General features: G+C 34.4%; 4 protein-coding genes, 1 long non-coding RNA gene and 1 pseudogene across 6 annotated transcripts; 2 read left to right on the top strand and 4 right to left on the bottom strand.

Annotated features, from left to right (window-relative positions):
• Nucleotides 1-537: 537 nt before the first annotated feature.
• LOC145631170 (cytosolic sulfotransferase 5 pseudogene) lies at nt 538-1,866 on the bottom strand (annotated as a pseudogene).
• A 277-nt stretch (nt 1,867-2,143) lies between these two features.
• LOC145631169 (uncharacterized) lies at nt 2,144-2,863 on the top strand. Its single transcript, XR_014112360.1, has 2 exons — nt 2,144-2,381; nt 2,478-2,863. It is a non-coding gene; the product is annotated as an uncharacterized LOC145631169 (long non-coding RNA).
• A 1,702-nt stretch (nt 2,864-4,565) lies between these two features.
• LOC145631168 (metacaspase-9-like) lies at nt 4,566-6,001 on the bottom strand. Its single transcript, XM_081683260.1, has 2 exons — nt 5,478-6,001; nt 4,566-5,220 (listed from the first exon to the last, which is right to left on the bottom strand). Exons 1-2 carry the CDS (start codon nt 5,833-5,835, stop codon nt 4,631-4,633), a joined length of 948 nt encoding a protein of 315 aa, XP_081539386.1. The 5' UTR covers nt 5,836-6,001; the 3' UTR covers nt 4,566-4,630.
• A 4,689-nt stretch (nt 6,002-10,690) lies between these two features.
• LOC145632383 (transcription factor SRM1-like) lies at nt 10,691-12,900 on the top strand. The gene is made up of 2 exons (XM_081684746.1): nt 10,691-11,256; nt 11,918-12,900. Exons 1-2 carry the CDS (start codon nt 10,829-10,831, stop codon nt 12,432-12,434), a joined length of 945 nt encoding a protein of 314 aa, XP_081540872.1. The 5' UTR covers nt 10,691-10,828; the 3' UTR covers nt 12,435-12,900.
• Nucleotides 12,586-16,211, bottom strand: LOC145632382 (pentatricopeptide repeat-containing protein At1g05600-like). 2 transcript variants are annotated; one of them, XR_014112552.1, is made up of 6 exons: nt 16,097-16,211; nt 13,804-15,581; nt 13,219-13,595; nt 13,032-13,115; nt 12,812-12,878; nt 12,586-12,721 (listed from the first exon to the last, which is right to left on the bottom strand). XR_014112552.1 is itself a non-coding variant. In XM_081684745.1 (2 exons), the coding sequence occupies exon 2, from the start codon at nt 15,544-15,546 to the stop codon at nt 14,038-14,040; it is 1,509 nt and encodes a 502-aa protein (XP_081540871.1). In that variant the 5' UTR covers nt 15,547-15,581; nt 16,097-16,211; the 3' UTR covers nt 13,622-14,037. The 2 variants fall into 2 exon arrangements, 1 of the variants encoding a protein (XP_081540871.1); XM_081684745.1 differs by lacking the exons at nt 12,586-12,721; nt 12,812-12,878; nt 13,032-13,115; nt 13,219-13,595 and having other exon boundaries at nt 13,622-15,581.
• Nucleotides 16,212-17,833: 1,622 nt separating this feature from the next.
• Nucleotides 17,834-19,811, bottom strand: LOC145631167 (metacaspase-9-like). The gene is made up of 2 exons (XM_081683259.1): nt 19,412-19,811; nt 17,834-18,727 (listed from the first exon to the last, which is right to left on the bottom strand). The coding sequence occupies exons 1-2, from the start codon at nt 19,761-19,763 to the stop codon at nt 18,108-18,110; spliced, it is 972 nt and encodes a 323-aa protein (XP_081539385.1). The 5' UTR covers nt 19,764-19,811; the 3' UTR covers nt 17,834-18,107.
• Nucleotides 19,812-20,721: the final 910 nt, after the last annotated feature.

The raw sequence follows: 20,721 nt of genomic DNA, 5'->3' as shown, positions 1-20,721 counted from the left end.
GAGTGCAGAGGAGATTTCAATGGGTATGGCCAAATAGGTTGTTGGAGTAGTCTTTGGGGCACCTACTGATGCTGTTCATTTGATGCTTAGGAAGCATGTGAACAATCAGCAACCACCACCCTTCATACTGGTAAGGGAGAGGTTGAAGCTACAAAAATTTGCTTAGCATCGGTGCTTGACTGCAGTGATGACAATGCTCCTATTTCATGGGCCAAACTGCTTAAGGTCGCCTGCTGTTGCTTGGTGAGTTCTGCTCAATTTCTCATGGCTATAGAAATTTAATTTTAGCGAATAAATCGCCTAGTTTTAGTGTAGCTTTGACAATTTGTGTTAACTGCTCTGAGAATGGTATTTGTGGCATCATGAAGTTTGGTTTCCATTAATATAATGCATATATTTCTGACACGATAAGTGCTGTTTTTAGGATGATCTCTTGACTCCTTGGTAATTGCAGATTGATCTATTTAGATGTTGAATCCTGACTAGTAATTACTTGTTGAAATTATCAGCTATTATATACAATTGTACTTCAGAACATCAGGAGCATTAACACATATAATAGGAGTATAGCACTGTCAGTATAAGAAACAAAGGGTAAGGAAATTAAAAGACTGTGCAAATACATTATTAGAGAATTTCATATAATTGTAGGAATAAGACCCCAGGAAATTTGAAAAAAAGAAAAGAAAAAATACAGGACGATTATTGAGGTAAATTAAGAATTGTTATCAGGAAGTTAATTTGTAGGATAAACCAGTGCCTTCAAGTTTTTCATCCATGAGTTTCTTCATCCTCTCCACCATGGGAGGTGTGAAATGTTGAGTCCAGTCCCCCACCTCGCCTTTCCTGAAGTACGAGTCTTTGTCAAACAACTTGTTAATTACACCACTCTTGTTAACCTCCAATTCTTTCATACTCTTGATGCTACACATCTCTATAATTTTCTGTATGACACCATCACTTTCCTCTTGGGAAGTAAATGGCATACCCACAAATTCAGCCAATCTTTTCAGCTGAACTGTGGGATCATCCTTCAATTCCTCATACTTGAGGAATAGCACCTTGTCAGAGTGTTCTAAACTTGCCTTCCAATATCCGACAGCATGATCGAAGAATGGCCCAAAAGGGATTCTATCCTCACAAAAAGCTTCAAAGAAATCCTGCATGGTAGGAGTAGGGTAAAACATACCAAGTATCATCTTCAATATATCCGTGGAAAAGTAGTTCTTCATCACTTTTATGGAAAAATAATATAGAGAAACAAGTGTGTCCAAGGGATTTCGGGTGATGTACAAAATCCGACACCCAGAAGTCTGAATAGATTCAGGAAGTGACACATAGGGTAGGTGTGTGCTCAAAAGTCTCGGTGAGGAAAGCTCATTAAGGTGATGTGGACGAGGATAAACAAAGGCCTTATTATAGACATCAGTCTCCAAGCTGTACACAAGCTCATGAGGATGATTTTGAAGGAGTGGATTTTGGTGATGATTTGTGGAGTAGTTGGCACGGTTAACAACCGCAAATAGTAGGGATTTCAACCAAGTGGTGCCAGTTTTAGGGAGGCTACCAATGATGAGATCAGTGTCTCGAGCTTGGAAGTGTCTTTGAAACTCGAGGACATTTTGGAGATGATTGTCATGGTACCAGTAACCTTGGTATTTCCAAATTTTGCTTCCGATGAAGTTCGCCTTTGGAAGGCACTGCTGAAGCTGTTGAACCTCCTTTTCAGGGACTATAATTTCCTCCTGTTTCTGACTTTGATTCATTTTAGATGATAAGTTGGATGTTTAAAGTTGTTATGTATATATTTATACATATTAGGGACGACTAGGATGTGTAGGAAACTTATCCAAGTTATATTTGTGGTCAAAGAAACTTACACATATTAAATCATTAGCGTGTTGGACTAAGTTAATACAGTATGTATTTTTAAAATATTGCTTAATTATTACTTAAGTTTCAATCAACTGGATGTAGCTCTCCCAACTTTCTCCTCAATAATGCCAACAAATACATTTCTTGAAAATGACTTATCTTATAAAGCCAATATTATTAATGTAGCACAACATTTTTTTATTTGTTTTTATTTTATTATTTTGGATGTTTTCATCAAGAATCATTTAATGCTATGAATATTCTTGATGATTTATATGATGGCCACATCATTGACTAGTCATTTTTCTTTTTATTTCGTGCACCTCGCGTACCTTAATTTTTCGAATTCTATACTGTACCTCTGTTTGGATTTAGTTGCCATACTACGAGTTATTGAACTATTGATTCCAGACGAAGGGAGTCCTTATTATACTACGGAGTACTTTTAAATTTTCATGCCTTCCAATAGTAGAGAAGTAATTAAGAGGGTCAAAATGTTTATACCAGTTCATATTCTCAACCTGCAATCTTATCCATCCACATTATTTTACATGAAACTAATAAATATTTCTTGCTAATTTTTGGGGTGATAATTCTTGCAGGCTGAAGCGTTGTCTGGTGAGAGGTCACTTTCAATAGAACCTAGAATTTTCTTGCATCATTGGGCAACCAGTTGGCAATCTAACAACACAATTTACAGTACTAAATTATCCAAGGGTGAGAGGCTGAGCCTAAGGAAACATGGTGCTCTGCACGACTACACAGGCCCCGCTGTGGCGCTATGTATCCTCGTTCTCACAAAGTTTTTGCACAACAGGATATCCAAGTTCGGTATATAAGATTTTTTTTTTTTTTTAATTACTGATAAAATATATGCGTAGTGTATAGAGTATAGACTGCAATACTTCAACTCGACTAGAATCAATCAAGTTTATTGATGATACAAGTTTTGATAATTTTGAACTATTTGCATAATACATTTGAACCATCTGATTTGGCTTCTATCTTTAGATAAATCTTTGCTAATTTCCTCTCCAGGAATTTCACTCGCCTGTCTAGCATATTTTCCTCTTTATCTAGCTGGTTGACCCTGTGTTGTTTAACCATATACTGTTCCCAAGTTCTGTCAATTACAGTTCTGATGTACTGCGTATTTACAGTAATAGTAGCAAAGACCGAGAAGTAGCAGCCCACGTAAGTAGATTTTTAAAAAAAAAAAATTAAAAAAATCAGGTGAGAATATGTTGGCAATATTGAATCTATTCAACAGACGTTTTGAAGAATATAAGTTTAAGAACATAGTAGAGAGAATTTTTTCTTACTTTGATGTTGCTATGAATACTTTCTACTAGTTCTTCAGTGTACATTGGGCTTTCCACTTTTTTGGTAGTTTTTTTTTGGGAATGTCCTTTGCCTTCAGAAACTGTGTTAAGTCTCTTAGTATAGCCCTTTCCGAAGATAGGTTGCCACTTTTGTGTCGTAGTTTATGATGCAAGCTATGAAGCTGCATCTTCTATCGTACCAATACAGAATGTATCATTAATGAGTGTAACTAGTTGAAGAAAAAGGTCAACTAACTTAATTACGTAGTATTAAGGATAATCAGTAATTACTAGTGTATCGGGTGTAACTAGTTGTTGCTCCTCCTCTAGTGCATTGTTCCATTGATTTACCTGCTGCTTCAGTTTTTCGAGCTTTGATCTTTGTGAGTTTAATTTGTGGGTTACTATATATTGATCTGTCTGTAAGTTACAATATCAAAGTACATTTAGCGGAAATGGAATATTCAAGCTAATCATGGGACATGCCAAGGCCTAGGAGAAGCATAGAGATATTGGCCTAGTAAAGTAGTAAAATCAGGGTGAGCCACAGTTCAGGTATATAAGTTAGCCTTATTCCAATAGGTTCATTATCACAAACCAAACTGAGTTAGTTATGATCAACTCTATAAAGTCTATATTAAGCTAATAAGATAGAAGAAAAGTAAACCTTTTTCCAGTACAAATCCCTGCTTATCTTCTTGCATTCTGGTTCTAGTTTCTGCATCGACGGAATTGCCGTTCTGCTTTCATATTCTTCAGTTTCTAGTAAACTTTTCATTATAGAAACAACAGGATTTATGATAAACAATCCAATTTTGGCAAGGAATAATGGAAAGGATTGATGACAAGGGAGAAAATATAAGAGGAAGAACTGATAGAATGTACTTCCTGTCCTCGGCAAGTTGTTAAGTCAACACCCTCAATAAAATTGTTTATGCTCTATTTATAATTCATACTTTGTATGTATTTATTGGCATTTAAAATTATAATCCTGTATGGAAACTTGGGATGTATTCGTGTCCTTCGGATCCTCGTCTCGTGTGATGGAATGCCTATAAAATGAACTCCAGGCCTCAGGGTTGGGTCTCAGGGACGGAGCCTCCGTCAACCATAGTAGTGTCCTAGTATAGTTAAAGAGACAGGGGGAGTGTGGGAATCATATGATGAGAGAGAGATAGAATCACTGTCTAAATAAAGCGATAAAAACTAACGGAGGAAGTATTAGGGATTAAGATCATTGACAGGATCAGAGGAGCAATGAATTTTAACATAACAAGTACATATTATTGTAAGTAACAAACAAGTTTGTACAATAATTATTGACATACTAATTATTTACAAATCTTAATCTTCCTGTATTAATGAGCTTATATATGTAATTTTATGACATGATTGTATTAGACTTGCCAGATATACATTATATACCTATGATTCTATAATTGCAGCAGGAAAGTAGCATCAGCATTCTTATCGCTGCAGTACAAACAAGGATGTTGTTTATACATTTGTTCTTGTAACACTTTCCTAGCCATTATAACAACCTCTTTGTTGCTAAGCCGTCCCGAATTCTGCTCCAGAACTTTCTGAACTGCATTGCTGAATGCTCCATGGGCCTCCCCACCTTCGCCTTCCTCCGAGCTCACATCTGCTGAAGTCTCATTAGACTGGCACCCGCTAAGCAAAATTCCATAGTCGCCCTTGGTTGCTCGTTCGAGGCTTAGATGATCTTGATCAAGTTCACTAAGGCAAAAGTTAAGGCTAGCTTGGTCTTTGAAGTGTTCCTTCAAATGTCTGCCAATGTTAGAGGTGTCTATGCTTGTGAGTTGTTTGAGCTTTTGGAGGACTTGGTCATATGGGATGAACTTGGGCCGTGAACGTCGGGCTTGACCCTTTGATGCTGTTGTTGTCGGCCCAATTTGCTCCTTCTCTTGGTCTATTAGGCCTCCACTGTGGCATGAGTCTGAGAGAATTGTGAAGCTTGCCTTAGGAGGTAACTTGTTTACTAGTTGCCTGAAATCCACGTCTACAAAAGCATGTTTTCAATATTACCGATCTATTCAAAATTAATTGTCACATTACTACTCTGTACTGTGTTTTTAAGAATTTAACATGATTATATAATAGCATTCTCGATCTCTTCTAGCTTATTCTTTGTTTTGAAATTCATGTAATCACGAGAGTACGACACAATTAGATTATATATATATATATATATATATATATATATATATTTATCTTAAGAATGAGCACGCATGCATGCATGATGCAAAAGTAACTAACCTGTGATGAGATTAAAGTCACAAGGCACAATAGCTTCATCCTTTCTATGAGGCTCATTTTGCTTCAAAGAAGGGATCAACGTCCCATGACCACTATAATGGAAGTAGAGCACGTCACCCTCCATAGCGCGATCAACCATGTTTCCGAGTGCTTTCTTAATGTTAGCACCAGTAGGCAAGACCGAAGAGCCTTCTTCATCACTAAGTAGCTCGATATCCTTTTCGTCGAACCCAAACCTCTTAATAAGCATATGTTTCATGGCGATTACATCATTGAAACAACCTTGCAACTCATATTCCGTGTTCGGATAGTTGCACCCTACCAACACTGCCATTCTTTTCCCATTAATTGCCTTCATGACTAACAATTGATGATGACCAAGTCTTAAACAAGTTCAACAAAATGTGGAAAAAATAATAATGTTTCTTTAATTTGTTGATTTTTTTTCTCCTTTTTTTCAATGTGATGATCATAACTTGTAATTGCAATATATACACTTATTATATAATTATGCAAGTTATGGTAGGTTAGCTTAGCATGAAGTAGAAGCTATAACAATTTGTTGGACAATTGAACACTCTATTACTAATCACCTAAAATGGATGATTTGATTATGTAATTAGTTACTCAATTACCTAAATTTAGTATCGACTTAAAAGCCTTGCTTGTTTTTTTCCCATGCATGTTGAATACTTGACATCCATCTAGAGAGTAGTGGTAACTAATTGAGCTAAAATTATTGCCCATTCTATAAGTGAGGTCATGAGGTGGTTTTTATTGGAAGAATGAAGCTAATTGTTTGCGTGTAAGCTAAAGCCGGCATTATTTAATTTCATTCATTTATTTTGTACTTCCATTGTTCGGAATTAGTTAGTGATTCTTTGTACTAATCGTAAATTTCAATTACTATATAAGGTATAGGGGTGTAAATGATCTGAGTCGTTTGTGAACTACTCGCAAACAAGCTTGGTCAAAACTCGTTGGTAAGCTAACAAACAAGCTTGAATAAAAAATCTTAAGCTCGTCAAATAGATGAACAAAGCTTGAACAACATTATGTTCGACTCGATAATCTTCATTAATAGCTCGTTTAAGTCCATTTATAAGTTTTTCACGGTTTAAAACTCGGATAATTTATATCTTTTATTCATACATATTTGTAAAAAGTACTAATTATTTCATCATGTAAAGACATAAAAAACTTTGTAATTACCTTTTCTATAGAAAGAATATAAACATCTTTTATCAAATTAAATAAATGTGTTAAAATTTGTAGTAAAAAAAAAAAACTCTTTGTAAAGGATAAATTATGGCTCGTTTATTTAATCAAGCTCGATTTAAGCCTGTTCAAGCTTGAACTTAAACTCGAAATGTAAACGAGTACGTTCGTGAACAAAGCTTGAACATGCCAATTAAATTCTTAATGAGCTCATTTCGAACAAGATTTTTAAAAGCTCGTTCAAGCTCAAAATAGTTCAAACACGAATAATTTTTATCAAGCTTAGCTCGAACAGACTAAAACTCGGTTCAGCCCGGATTGTTTGCAACCATCATAATAAGGTATCAATACAAAGAAGATCAATATTTCATATATTTGCAATTTTACATAGATTTTGTCTTCTCGCCATCATTTGCTGGCAAACTCAAAAATTAATCATAAATCATTACTTACTTGGTATGATTTTGAGAAGTTAGCTAAATATTTTCGTTTATATAAGTTACCATTAAATTTGGAATGAATGGGAAATTAAATCGTCAAAGAAAATACAAGTAAAGCATTTTTCTTCTACCAATTGATCGAGTTGAGTGAAAGAAAAGTAGACTATGTATAATGTATGGCCGTATCGCCCGTATGGGACAAATGTAGACCAAATGGTTTGGCAAAATAACAGTTTTTACACGTTACGTGCTGTCTATTTGAATTGTCGTCCACTAATGAGTTTATTGTTATGTTAATAGTTTAATTTAATTTGATTTAAATTAGGTATATCGAAATCTAAAAAAATTATATTAGGTATATGACCATTATATATGGAGAAGATTTAGTCTGTAACTTATTTTAAAAATAAATAAATTACTCAGATAAATAATTAATAAATTTATTTCAAGAAAATCAAGTTTATATAAGATTAATAAAAAGTAAAAAGTACTAATTTCTTTAGATGAGTTTAAATAAAGGAAAATTTTTAAATTACCACCCAAAAATGTATTCATTTTTAAAATAACCACCCGTTTAATTTTTTATTTTATTTTACCACCCCTTAAATTAAAAAAACTACTCAGATTACCACCCATTTTAAAATTCCGACGGAATTCTGTTGTGAGGACCCACCCAATGGCTGGTAACGGCTATGTCTAAGGATTACAATCAGCCATGTCTTCACTCAACCTCCTCCTTAAACCAATTTATTGAGTACAAGACAATCTAAAACCAAAAGAAAACAACTAAAAAAAACCAAGAGCATGATGTCTGAATTGCACTACTACTGATCATCTTCTTCCTTTCATCACTAAGAGTCGTTGGGTGGGGCCCACATAAGAAAAATCCACTTGAATTTTAAAATAGGTAGTAATCTGAGTAGTTTTTTAATTTAAGGGGTGGTAAAATAAAATAAAAAATTAAACGGGTGGTTATTTAGAAAATGGATACATTTTAGGGTGGTAATTTAAAAAATTTCCTTAAATAAATGAAAATCAAGAAAATATAACACACGCTTAACATTGTTCTATTTGAGAGTGAGGGATAGCTCAAGTGGTTAGAGCTTCCCTCCCGATTTCAGGAGATCCTGGGATCGATTCTCACCCCGCCCTTGTGGCTCTCTAAACACCAAAAAAAAAACATTGTTCTATTTTCATGCCAATGGCGCACCAATATATGAATCACAAGTCTTCAATTTGGTCATGGAGAGATCACAAGTCCATTTTTCTTAGACTACTCCCTTCATTTTTAAATACTTGCTCCACTTTTCTTTTCCAACCGTTTTTAAATACTTGCTCTATTTCCCTTTTTAGAACGCTTTTACAATATTTAATTCATTTCTCACATTTAGTGGACCTAACATAATACTCTTTCTCCTCCTATTCTCCCCCTACTTTGGCTTTTTACAATTTTTTATTCTTTCAACTACACTACTACGGTACTACCTCCATATTTTATTATTTTCTCCAATTTCTCCTAAAACTCCGCGCATGGAGAAATGAAGCAAGCATTTAAAAATGGAGGGAGTACTTGCATATATAGTACATAATAGTATATAAATCACAAGTCCTTATTTGGTCATGTGTGTTTAGTTCATTTAAGAGGTAGGGCATACTTTCTTGTAGAGAACTAGAGATCTCTCATTTTTGTTACGTTTTCTACAGTTGACTTTTGACAAAAGTTGAGCAAAGTGGATAAGAGCCAATGTGAATATTTTGTTACAATTAAGCAAATTTAGAATATGGTGATTCTAAAAGCATTTGAAACATTTCAAAATGGATAAAATTTTAAAGAATACAGCATGTACACGAGCATATACTCATAGATGATTACATCACCAAAGGAAATATCCATCTAATTTATGACCTGGTATTTACCCAGTTCAATTTAATTGCATGAACTCGATACTCGTAATTAACCTGACTTGAATTGAACCTGACTTGTTATTGACTTGACAAAATACTGAAATTACACGAGTATATGCAAATATATAATCATACAAATGTTTTGGTAGTATTTATAACTAATAACTGATAATTGAGTTTCAAATTAACCAAAATGTTTTTTTTTTTTAAAAAAAAAAAAGAAAAAAAAAAAAGAAAAAAGTGGAAACTACAAGCCAAAGCTAATCTGATTAATTCAAAATATCAAACCAACTTGATAAAACACATGAGAGTATGAGACATTTATTTTGGATTATTTGAATAAAACTTAATTAAACTCTAAAAAGATAAGCAACCCTTAAATTAATCAATTTCGAACATGACAACCATAACGAATAACAATCAATTCCAAAATTTACCTCACCTTAGAAGGTTTTGATTCGAACATGAATCAACCCAAAAATTGCCCAATTTGATTTCGTATCCAAACCTAGATTGAACCATTCTAAAACGCAAACGACCAAACCAACTCAATTCTGATTTCATACGACCCTAATTAAACTCAATTTAGCTTGAAAATCTAGATAAACGACCAGCTTGAACCTGTGTTCATGGATACATATCATACATTGACCGGACATGACTCAATCCAAAAAGAACAGATCAAAATCCAACGTTCATTATATTGCATGGGCCTAATCAAATTTTAGGCAATATATTCAAGATTTGGGCTTTTTTTAAGCTTGAAAAGTCAATTTTTAGACTAGTCTCAATCTCTAAACTTTACCTAACTTTTTAACCAGAAAACAAAACAGCAAATTTCTAGACAAAACTATGTACTGGCCTTTAATTACCAATTTACCACTAATAACATTTTCATTCTTTTTAATTACAACATACAAATACTACGTATTACTACTATTTAACAAGTTATATAAACCATTGAATTGTTAATTTATTTACCGTTCTTGTATCAATCTTTAACCTTTTCTGCTCCTTAAAAAAAAAAAAAAAAGTATATATGTAGTATTATTACCATTAACGTTTTTTTATTTTTTATATTTTTTTATTACCTACTATCGTTTATCATATTTTCCTAAAAGTGCCACAACAACAGAAGAGTAGAGGTTTGAAAAATGAAACAGCAAGTCCAATCCAATCAAGCACTTGAACATAGGTATTAATGCAAAATAACTTAGCCATTAGCACGACACAAATTCGACATGACTCAATCTGATAGACCCAACTCAAACCCGACCGATAACCCGAATTCCAAAGGTAGTGAGTGAGAGAACACTATAGTGATAAAAATGGCCATGACTATGACACTAACCGATGCAAAAAAATTGAATGGTGATGACACAATGACTGTCCCATAGATTCTCCAAGTGAGTTGAGAAAGTGTCCCCACCAATTCCCATAATTTCATGAGTGAAAAACTTGGCAGCCAATCACAAAACCCAAAGGGTGTACATCACTTTTTTGTACACATTTGTAAATTGGTAACAACCTTACAAAATTCGCACCATATGCTTTTCAACCCTCCCTTAATAATTTTAGGTCCCCCCATCTTATTGTTGGTTTGATGCTCACCTCACTTTCTTATCCTGTTTTTTTCCTTGTGAAAATCTTATTGTTTTCTTTATCTCAATGATACACCCCTTCTTCCATTATTGCACTAGACTAAACTAGACCCATTACAACAAAAATAAAATACTCGAAAAATCGTACTCGAAAAAAAAATCATAATAGTTACTTAGTTTATAGGCAATGCCGAATTTAGTGTCATGGACTAGGGAGGAGGAGAAGGCGTTTGAGAACGCGATTGCTACACATTCTATCGACAAATCGAATGAGGAGTGGGATAAGGTCGCGTCCATGGTTCCTACGAAAACAATTGAAGAGATTAAGCAACACTATGAGTTCCTAGTAGAGGATGTAGGTGCTATTGAGGCAGGAAAAGTACCACTTCCTAATTATGGAAGTGAGGATACTACTACTACTACTACATTATCAACTTCTAATACTAAGGATGATCAACACCCTTCTTTTAACAAGGACCAAAGAGGAAACTCAAATCAAGGTAACGGGTATTCGGCTTTCGGGCCTTCCTCAATGGGAAATAATGCCACAAAAGCTAACTCTAAGTTGGAACAAGAACGAAAAAAGGGCATCCCTTGGACTGAAGAAGAGCATAGGTATGTATTACTTAATGTACTATTAATAACTATGTGTATGACCCTTTATTTATTTTCTATTTTTTTCGCTTTCTTTTTTAAGGATTTTTAATCAAAAACTACCCACGAGTGACCTTTTATTCTAAAAACGACCCTAAACTACATAATTTAAACCTTGTATAAGTGTTTATACTCTTATAATGCGATTGATTTAAACTCAAATTATGGTTTTCTTGTATGTTGGGTGACAAATTGGTATAGTTTGGACCTTGGTTGCTTAGATCTGAATGCTTTGTTTGAGCTTATTGTATAATTAGGGGGACTTGAAGTTTATCTCTTTATTATGTATCGATAATACCTTCTAATAGGCTAAGAATATATCAAGGTGATAAACTTGGCATCCGTCGTAAAACAAGGGCAATAGGTGATTGTATTGGTAAGTCGTTTTCTGTGTTTCATTCTTTTGGCCAGCAGTGTCAATGGTGGGCTTAGTGAGTTAGTGATGGTAGTAAAGAGAGAGAAAGAAAAGCTCTGCCTATTTTCCTACTATAATGGAGATAAAGATTGCTTTTCTATTAAAAATCATTTTTTTTTCAAAAATTTGAATGTGTATATGTATATTTGATTCTTAAATCCTACTTCAAAATACACACTAATGCATGTTCAAATCCCCTGTTTTCAGATTATTTTTACTGGGACTTGACAAGTTCGGCAAAGGCGATTGGCGAAGCATATCTAGGAACTTTGTGATAACAAGGACACCAACACAAGTAGCTAGCCATGCCCAAAAATATTTTATAAGACTGAACTCAATGAACAGGGATAGAAGAAGATCTAGCATTCATGATATTACAAGTGTGAATGGAGGAGGGTTGTCGCCGAATCAAACACCCATTACAGGGCAGCAAAACAACACTTCTGCGGCTCCTGCAGTTGGAACAGCAGCAGTAGCAGCAAATAAGCATAGGCCTCCGCCTAATGTAAATATGGCGCCTGCAGGTATAGGAATGTATGGGACACAGATAGGCCACCCAGTTACTGCAGCACCACCGCCACCTCATCATATGGCATCCGCTGTTGGGACTCCTGTTATGCTCCCTCCTCCTGGTCACCCTCATCATCACCACCACCATCATCCTCCTCCTCATTACGCTGTTCCAGTAGCTTATCCTCTTGCGCCTCCCCCTATGCATAGATAACAGCTTCACGTCCAAGTCCTGTTGCAGTCTGGATGTTGACACCCGTAGGCAAGTTACAGATCTTGGCTTATTAATCAAGACCTCGATGTGATCGTTCTCCAACCCAAACTACTCGATCAGCATCTCCTTCGTGGACTTGACATTGTTGAAACAACCTTTGAGTTCAAATTTGGTTTTAGGGTAGTTGCATCCTGCTTGTACATCCATCCTCTTCCTCCATTTCTCCATAGCCTGGGACGAAGTGGAGGAGGAAGAGGTTCTTCTAATGATAATTGATTTCCCTTTTACTATTACATAAAATTTAGAAATTTAGGTTTCATTTCCTTTTCAATGTAATTTGAAATTTGATGTCACACATCTTTTGATAAAACACTCACCTGAGCCAATGATGAGTGATTCCTTGGACTTTGTAAATTTCCATCTGAAATCCTGTATAATTGCAATCTACAGCAGGTTTTACATTAAATTGGACCGTTTAATTGAATTCTATACTTGAAACATTTGTACTAAGACAAAGATTTAAGTTCTCAGATGATCCAGCAAACAATGCAATCACAAATCTCATCTGTGTTACAACTAGCTAAACTTGTTTATTACCTTCTTCTGCTGAAATATCAATGTTCCCAAGAAGTTGTTGATTCTGATTGCTTAAGCTTTCATCATCCTTTAAATGCAGCAACACTGCCAACACATAAATAACATTTTAGAAAATAGAATCATAAACCATTACTATTTACAAAAACATGACTAATAATTCAGGAAAGACACGAAGAAAGAGGTAGACCTTATCATCCTCCTCAAGTTGCTCGTTGTTCTTACAATTTTCTGACTTCAAACAGGCATCATCTTTGCACTTGACTTCAGAGTTTTCTTCAGTATGATCATTTTTTTTTTTTTTTTTTTTTTTTTTGCTGATTTCTTTGATAAAATCCTTGCAAATGTTGGCTTTTTCATTTGACATACAGCCCAAGCTCTCTTGATCTTATCAGGTTTTTGCTCTACTTTCTTTTTCATGTTAGAACTTAGAAGAGAGAATAACCCCAGAATTCTGAGAGGGACAAATAATTCCTACAACAGCAGACATTATACTTTTGAAAGCTCACAGTTAGACACAAATGCAGGGTTTTGCTCTGTGTTGTGATGTGAGGTTGAAATCGCCCCCTGTGTTTAAGGCATTAAAGAATTATTTAAATTTCTACATTTACAATCTATGTGGTCAATTGGTTGGAAGCATATTATTGAAGCTATCTGTTTATTCTTGACATTGTACACTACAGGGTCTACAGCACAAGGTTTTGATGAAATCAAAGTTTTTCAAGTGACTACCAGATTATACAGAACAGAAAATGGAAGCATTGACTTATAGTACCTTCTGGCTTCTGCCACCAATTTCTAGCATTCTGGTCATCTTGAACCAATTTTAGAGCTAAACCTTCAAGACCAGGGTCTTTCTCATTATTGTGATGTTCATTGGACCGAGATTCCTTGGACTTGGTAAATATCCATCTGAAATCCTGTATAATTGCAATCTACACCAGGTTTTACATTAATAGGACCGTCTGAAAGAATTCTATACTTTATAAAGTTGTACTAAGACAAGGAATTAAGTTCTCAGATAATCCAGCAAATCAACGCAATCACGAATCTCTTCTGTGTTACAACTAGCTGAAGCTACTAATACTCTCCATATACAAGACTCAGGTATCTTACCCTGACTGATCATCTCTTCCAACCACATTACAGCCTCATACATTCTGCCTACTGAACAAAGACCTCTAATAACAGCACTAAAAGTATTCGACTCAGGCCAAAAAGATTTACTCAACATCTTTTCCATAATCTTACTGGCCTCAACAAAATTCCCATCTTGACACAATCTATTAACAATAACACTGAACGTCTCCTTGTCTGGTGAGCAACCTTTCTGCCTATCCATCTTTTCCAGAAAGCTGATGGCTAAATTTGTTTTTCCCTCATCACAGAAGCCTTTTACAACAATGCAATAGACCAGAGAATTTGGTACACAATCCTTCTTCAGCATTTCCTCTTCTATCATCTGACCAGCTTCATCAACTCTACCAGCCATACACAATGCTGATACCTTTGACTCGTATATTCTCAGTGATGGTCGGTAACCCTTTTCACGCATTTTATCAAGCACTTTGTTAGCCTCAGAAATTTTACCTTCATTGTAGAGATCGGTAAGCACAGCAGTGTAACTAGCTGAGCTAGGGACGGCACCTCCAATCAAAGCTTCATTGATCAAAAGCTTAGCCTGCTCTATGTCTTCAGTATCCCGAAGATGGCTAAGATCTTTGAGTTTGGTGCGAATCTTGGGAGCTCTGAGACCCTTTCTCAAAATTTTCCCAAGAATTTCTAAAGCCTCGCTAATCTGTTTATTCTCGCATAGGCTATCTAACAAAATTCTATATACTACTATATCTTCTCCGCAACCTTTCTGAGAAATCCTCCAAAGCATAGAGTACAACAAATGAGTGGCCTCATATAGTCTGCCATCTTTACAGAGGCCTTTCATAAGAATCCTATAACTTTCTCTGTTGGGATAACAACAATGATAGTTCATCTCTTGAAAAACCTCCAATGCTAAATCTGACCGTTTAATCTGACACAGAGCATCCATTAGCAAATTCAACGATCCAATCCTAGACTTAACTTCCCAACCACGAGAATTTTCCTTAAAAAGACGATAGAAAGCCTCAAGCCTAGACTCCTTCACCATAATCTCTAAAAGTGTATTGAAAGATGATGTCCAAGCCACACAATTAAATTGAGGAAGGCTTCTGAATAATGAAACAGCATCATCAAGCAATCCAGCTTTTGCATACGTCTTAACTATACCTGCAAAGACTGCATCCTTGCACTCACACGAATCGCCTTTCATCTGTTCAATTACTTGCTTCATTTCATCAAAACGGCCTGAGCTCCCGAGTATATTGATCATGGTGGCATAGACAGCACCATTGTGACGATAATTGGGATACTTGGCTTTGGCTTCATTAAAGATCTTTAAAGCAGTAAACGGATTCTTCTGCTGTCGTATAATCTGTGCGAGCTGAGTCGGATTCAGTAACCTTGGCCACCTCACTGACATTACTCACTTGAACAAATTATCTATTACAGACTAATCTGCAACACATATATTTAACCTCAGATTTTATATATAATTTCTCGAGAAATTGTTGCAACTAAAAATAAACGGAGGAAGTATATTTCATTTCTCTAGTTGTTCCCAATCGTCCCTGAGCCGGGGGGGCGGCCACCCTCGGCCCAGGGAGAAAATTTACATTTTCATAGTTCCACATTAACATTAAAGGGTTCTGCAACACATTATCCATCAAATTTCACTCAACTATCAAATTAAATTCTTCCCACTTAAATTATGAATAGCAGAATTCAAGCAACGAAATTTATCATTGTAATCTTTCAGTAATTAAATTATAACCAATTGTTCAACAATCTACCTTAGAAGAACACTAATTGAATACAATATATATAGCAGCAATAGTTTTAATTATAAATTTACAGTGATTATGAGCAATAGTTCAATAATTCACTTTAGAAGAACCCTAATTTGACTATAATGGCAACAAAATTAACGATTAAATCTAGATTGTGAATAGAGGATCAAAAGAACAACTTACCTTAGGAGCTGCTTCAATGGAGGAGAGAAAGCTCAGAAGCCGCTTCAATGGAAAATTTAGAGCAAAATGGAGCTTAATGAAAAGAGAGAGAGCGAAAATGGGGGAGAAGGAAAAGCTAATTAATCTGTTCGTGTTTTAATAAGTGTTACATTTTGATCAAATAGGTAAATCTAGATATAAGTTTGACTATTAATTAATCCAATTATATATTAGTAAAATCATATAAAATTTTATAATATGAAAATAAATATTATCACAAATCCAACAATATCTTAAACTCGCCCCAATTTCTCATATTGAAAAACTAAACTTAGAGTTTGTTTTCATTGACTGAACTTAGTTGAACTAAGTTGAGCTGAACTAAATTGATCCGAATTGAATTGAACTGAATATTTTATAAGAGAAGGAAATTAGGAGCTGAACTGAACTGAACTGAACTGAGCTGAGCTGAGCTGAGCTGAACTGAAAATAAACGTATGAGAACAGACCCTTAATTAATTAAGTTAATTTACGAGTATTGTTGTAGACAAAATCACTACTTAAAATAGTGGTTACACCTAACAAAAAGTTACATTTATTTACAATTTTACCATTTAAGAAACATATTTTATTTATTTTTAAGAGAAATTTGGTAAATGTTACCTCCCCGTTTTCAATACATGTATGAAACTTTTTTTTAGGCTTGGGTATTCCTCAGGTCAACATATTTTCATTTACTTCCTCCGTGTTTTTTAAATTTAGATATTGGCTCATATATTATCTAATACAAGTATTATAATTTCAAAATAACACAAAGTAATATAATAAATAAAGTATTATAAGGTATATTATCTAACATTCCAATTTCAAAATAACACAAAGTAATATAATAATAATAAAAAAAAAAAAGTATTATAGGGTACACAACTTTTATTTGCTAACACAAGTCACAGACATGAATCATCATACTCCTATTTAATTAGTATATATATTGGAATATTGGATATTGTGGAAGGGTTAAAGTATGCATGCACGTACATAATACACACCCCTTTAGTCTCCATGGCTCCATCCAAGTTTAGATTTGATCATTGTATGCATTTTCCAAGTGCGATTTTAGGGTTAAAGCACCTATACGGAGGACAACATGTAATAAATAGAGCCGGACTCTCAGGGCCACATCTACTTCCTAACCATTGACAAGGGATATCATTGCTATGATTATTGTTATTAATTGAATTGGCACCATCAACCCCTTCAAAGTGTTCCGTGGTGTTCGAAAGGGGAAGCTCATAAGAAATAATGCTAGAAGTAAGAGGCCGGATTTGGCGCGTACCAAAGGTGGCCGGCAACACAACCACAATGGCAACTATGAGAACCATAGCAGATATACTACTAAAAACTTTCTTCATCGTCTCATCCACTTTAATTATATACGAAGTATATAAATTTAGATTGAAGGTTTGAGATTGTATGTTGTAGTGTTCTTGTGTTAATTGGGTGTAAAATAAATTGGTGGCTCCCTTTTTATAGAAGGTCTTGTGATGACTTATGACTCATTTTAGTGATATATGGGGAAAACGTGCAAAGTTCTTATTTTGCAAAAAATGTTGTACAACTAAACCAAATTATAGAGTTTTTTAGATGCTTGTTTGGTCAAGAGGTTAATCATCCAGATTATGCGGTGCCTAGCTACTAGCTTAGCTAGTAGACTTGCATAATACTTGATTCCCTTATTTATTACTTAGGACCTTTTAATAACGTATTTCATATGTAAAAGTATAACATAAACAAATGTCTATTACGATGCAATCCATACGTCACACAACTTGAAAAACAAATTACAAACCAATATGCTATTGTTACGGTTATTTATTACTGGCTAGCTATCAAACAAGTTATTAGAAGATAATAAAACATATTTAATTGTTTTTCGATTTCACTTGAACTATGCATTAAAGGAAACACAATTGATTACGAGATTTATTGATTGTCGCTATAGTATCAATACAATTCAAAAGATAATTATAGGTTAATTGTTGCTTTGTGCATCATCCCACATCAAGAAGGGTGCATCAGCATTCTCATCACTACAATACAAGCAAGGATGCTGCCCTTCAAGCCCTTCTTGCTCAAGCACCTCCCTAGACAACATCACCACCTCTCTATTACTAAGTGGGCCTTGTTGGGCTTTGAACACGGATTGGACAGCGTACGTAAAGGCCCCATGGGCCTTTCCATTGGACCCCATAGGAGGCATGTCCGCGGAGGTCTCATTGGTCTGGCACCCACTCAACAAGATACCGGAGTCCGGCCTATGAGGTCCAAACAACTTATCTTGGTCTAGTTCCGGAAGGCGGAACCTTAGGCTCGCGTCATCACCAAAGAGGGTGGTTAGGTGTTCCCCAATTTCAGACTCAACCATGTTTGTAAGAGAGGCTAAGTGGTTCAACATTGATTCAATTGGGATTTTTTTGGGCTTGGAGTGTTTTGGGCCCAAGTTATTGCTTAGTTGTGATGTAGGAGATAAGGTATTGGGCCCAATTTGCTCTTTCTCTTTATCAATGAGGCCTCCACTATGGCATGAATCTGAGAGGATTGTGAAACTTGCTCCTTTTGGTAGCCCATTCACTAGTTGTCTAAAGTCCACATCTACAACATAGACAACAATGGAATAGAAGTCATAACATAACAAAAGTTTACAGAAAATAATTCAAAGTATTCTTTAATAAAAAAAAAAAAACTATAGTATAAAGAACATTCCCTCCGTTATTTTTTTAAGTATAACATTTTCTTTCTCGGCCTTTTTTAAGTGCATCATTTCCTTTTATTAGACATCTTCTCGTATTTTTTTATTGTTTCTCACTCCTCATGTGGTCTCCACTCCTAACTTTTTTTATCCCCTCTCCTCTCGGTCTTTCACATCCCATACATTTTATAGAGTAGTCGTAATAAACTATTGTCCCAACAAACACCACTTACACATATATTAATTCATTCAACTCACTCTCCTAAAACTTTGTGATAATCAACGCAACGTACTTAAAAAGCTGAGGAAATAATGCAACTTAGGGAGAATATATATGTCCAATTATATCACTAATCAACATATTTGTGTGAAATCCTATTAGCTTAATAGTTCACTAACTCATCAAAATACATTCAACAAATAACGTCTCATAAAATATGCAATTAATAACAATCAACTCTAGATTGGCAACAACAAACATATAAATTAATGAAGTAAAAAACATGAGTTATAGTAGATTAAATTAAATAATTAAATTTTTGGAGTAATTGGTCTTATTTATTAAACATAATAATTCTATTAATTACCTGTAATAAGGTTGAAATCACAAGGAACAATTGCTTCCTCCTTTTTATTAAGATGATGCTTAGAAGGTACTAATGTACCATGCCCACTATAATGAAAAAACAGGACATCCCCTGCTTCGGCTTCATCAATCATCTTCTTTAGTGCATTCTTAATATTAACACCGGTTGGCAATGCTTTAGACCATGGACCTTCGTCTACTAGGAGCTCGATCGAGCTTTTATCGAACCCAAATCGTTCCATGAGGAGCTCTTGCATCGAAACAACGTCGTTGATGCAACCATGCAATGAATATTGTGTGTTTGGATAGTTGCATCCTACTAGCAAAGCCATTCTCTTCTTTCCATTCTCCATTTTTTAACCAAATTATATTAAAAGGACTATATAAATAATAATTACAAGATAAAAATCTGTGTTTTTTGGGGGTGTAACGGATTATTGTTTCATTTTTTGTGGTAGATATTGTGCTTTATATAGGTTATGTAATTTATATGCATGAATTTAAAAATGTAGGAGTTTTAATTAGTTAATGAAAAGACTTCACTTAAAGTGTAATACATAATAAAGTGAAGATATAATATAAATTTCTTGGTGTACAAGTTCTTCATCAATTACACATATTCTTGGGTAAGTTATTACTAGTTAGCTTGAATTTATTTCTTCATTAATTCATTTCTTAGCTTTTACTTTTGATTGGAGGTTAACAATTGCTTTGATTGCAAGAGTTAAATTCCAATTTCACATTCACCCAAAATAATGTAACATTAAATAAATAAACTTCCATATTTGCTTAATTACTTGATTACGTTTTGTAATGAGCTGAGTTATCAATTTATCTTTTTATGGCAAAAACTATATATATCATGAAACTTTATTATTACTAATTGAAGCTAGGTAAATCGAGATTATTTAAGTAAGTCATCTTTATCACCTACTCCGTATTTTTCTTAGATATTACTTCGTAAATTTTTTTTAACAATGCTTTAATGACGTAATTTGGATTATGGATTTATATATGAAGAATTGAAGAAACCTTGTTTGAAACTTGAATTGATTCATGAATTAGATACTTTTTTAAATAGTTAATTAATGTCTAATATGTTTTATGCGGATTAGATACCACTACTAACCACTTGAATTGCCATAACTAGTGGTATTTGAATCAAGTTTTATGATGAGATAGTGAAGTTTATTTGATTAGGTATCCAACTTTAAATTTCAATCACATTGATATTATTAAATGTTTCCATGCTTCTATCAAATAATATAGTTGATTGTGTTTTTGGAAGTGAGGGGAAAACATATATTTAGA

This window comes from Chenopodium album, chromosome 5 (genome assembly GCF_948465745.1).
Source record: "Chenopodium album chromosome 5, dcCheAlbu1.1, whole genome shotgun sequence".
NCBI lineage: Eukaryota > Viridiplantae > Streptophyta > Magnoliopsida > Caryophyllales > Amaranthaceae > Chenopodium > Chenopodium album.
The sequence above is the reverse complement of the archived record's forward strand: the minus strand, read 5'-3'. Positions and strand labels throughout refer to the sequence as shown.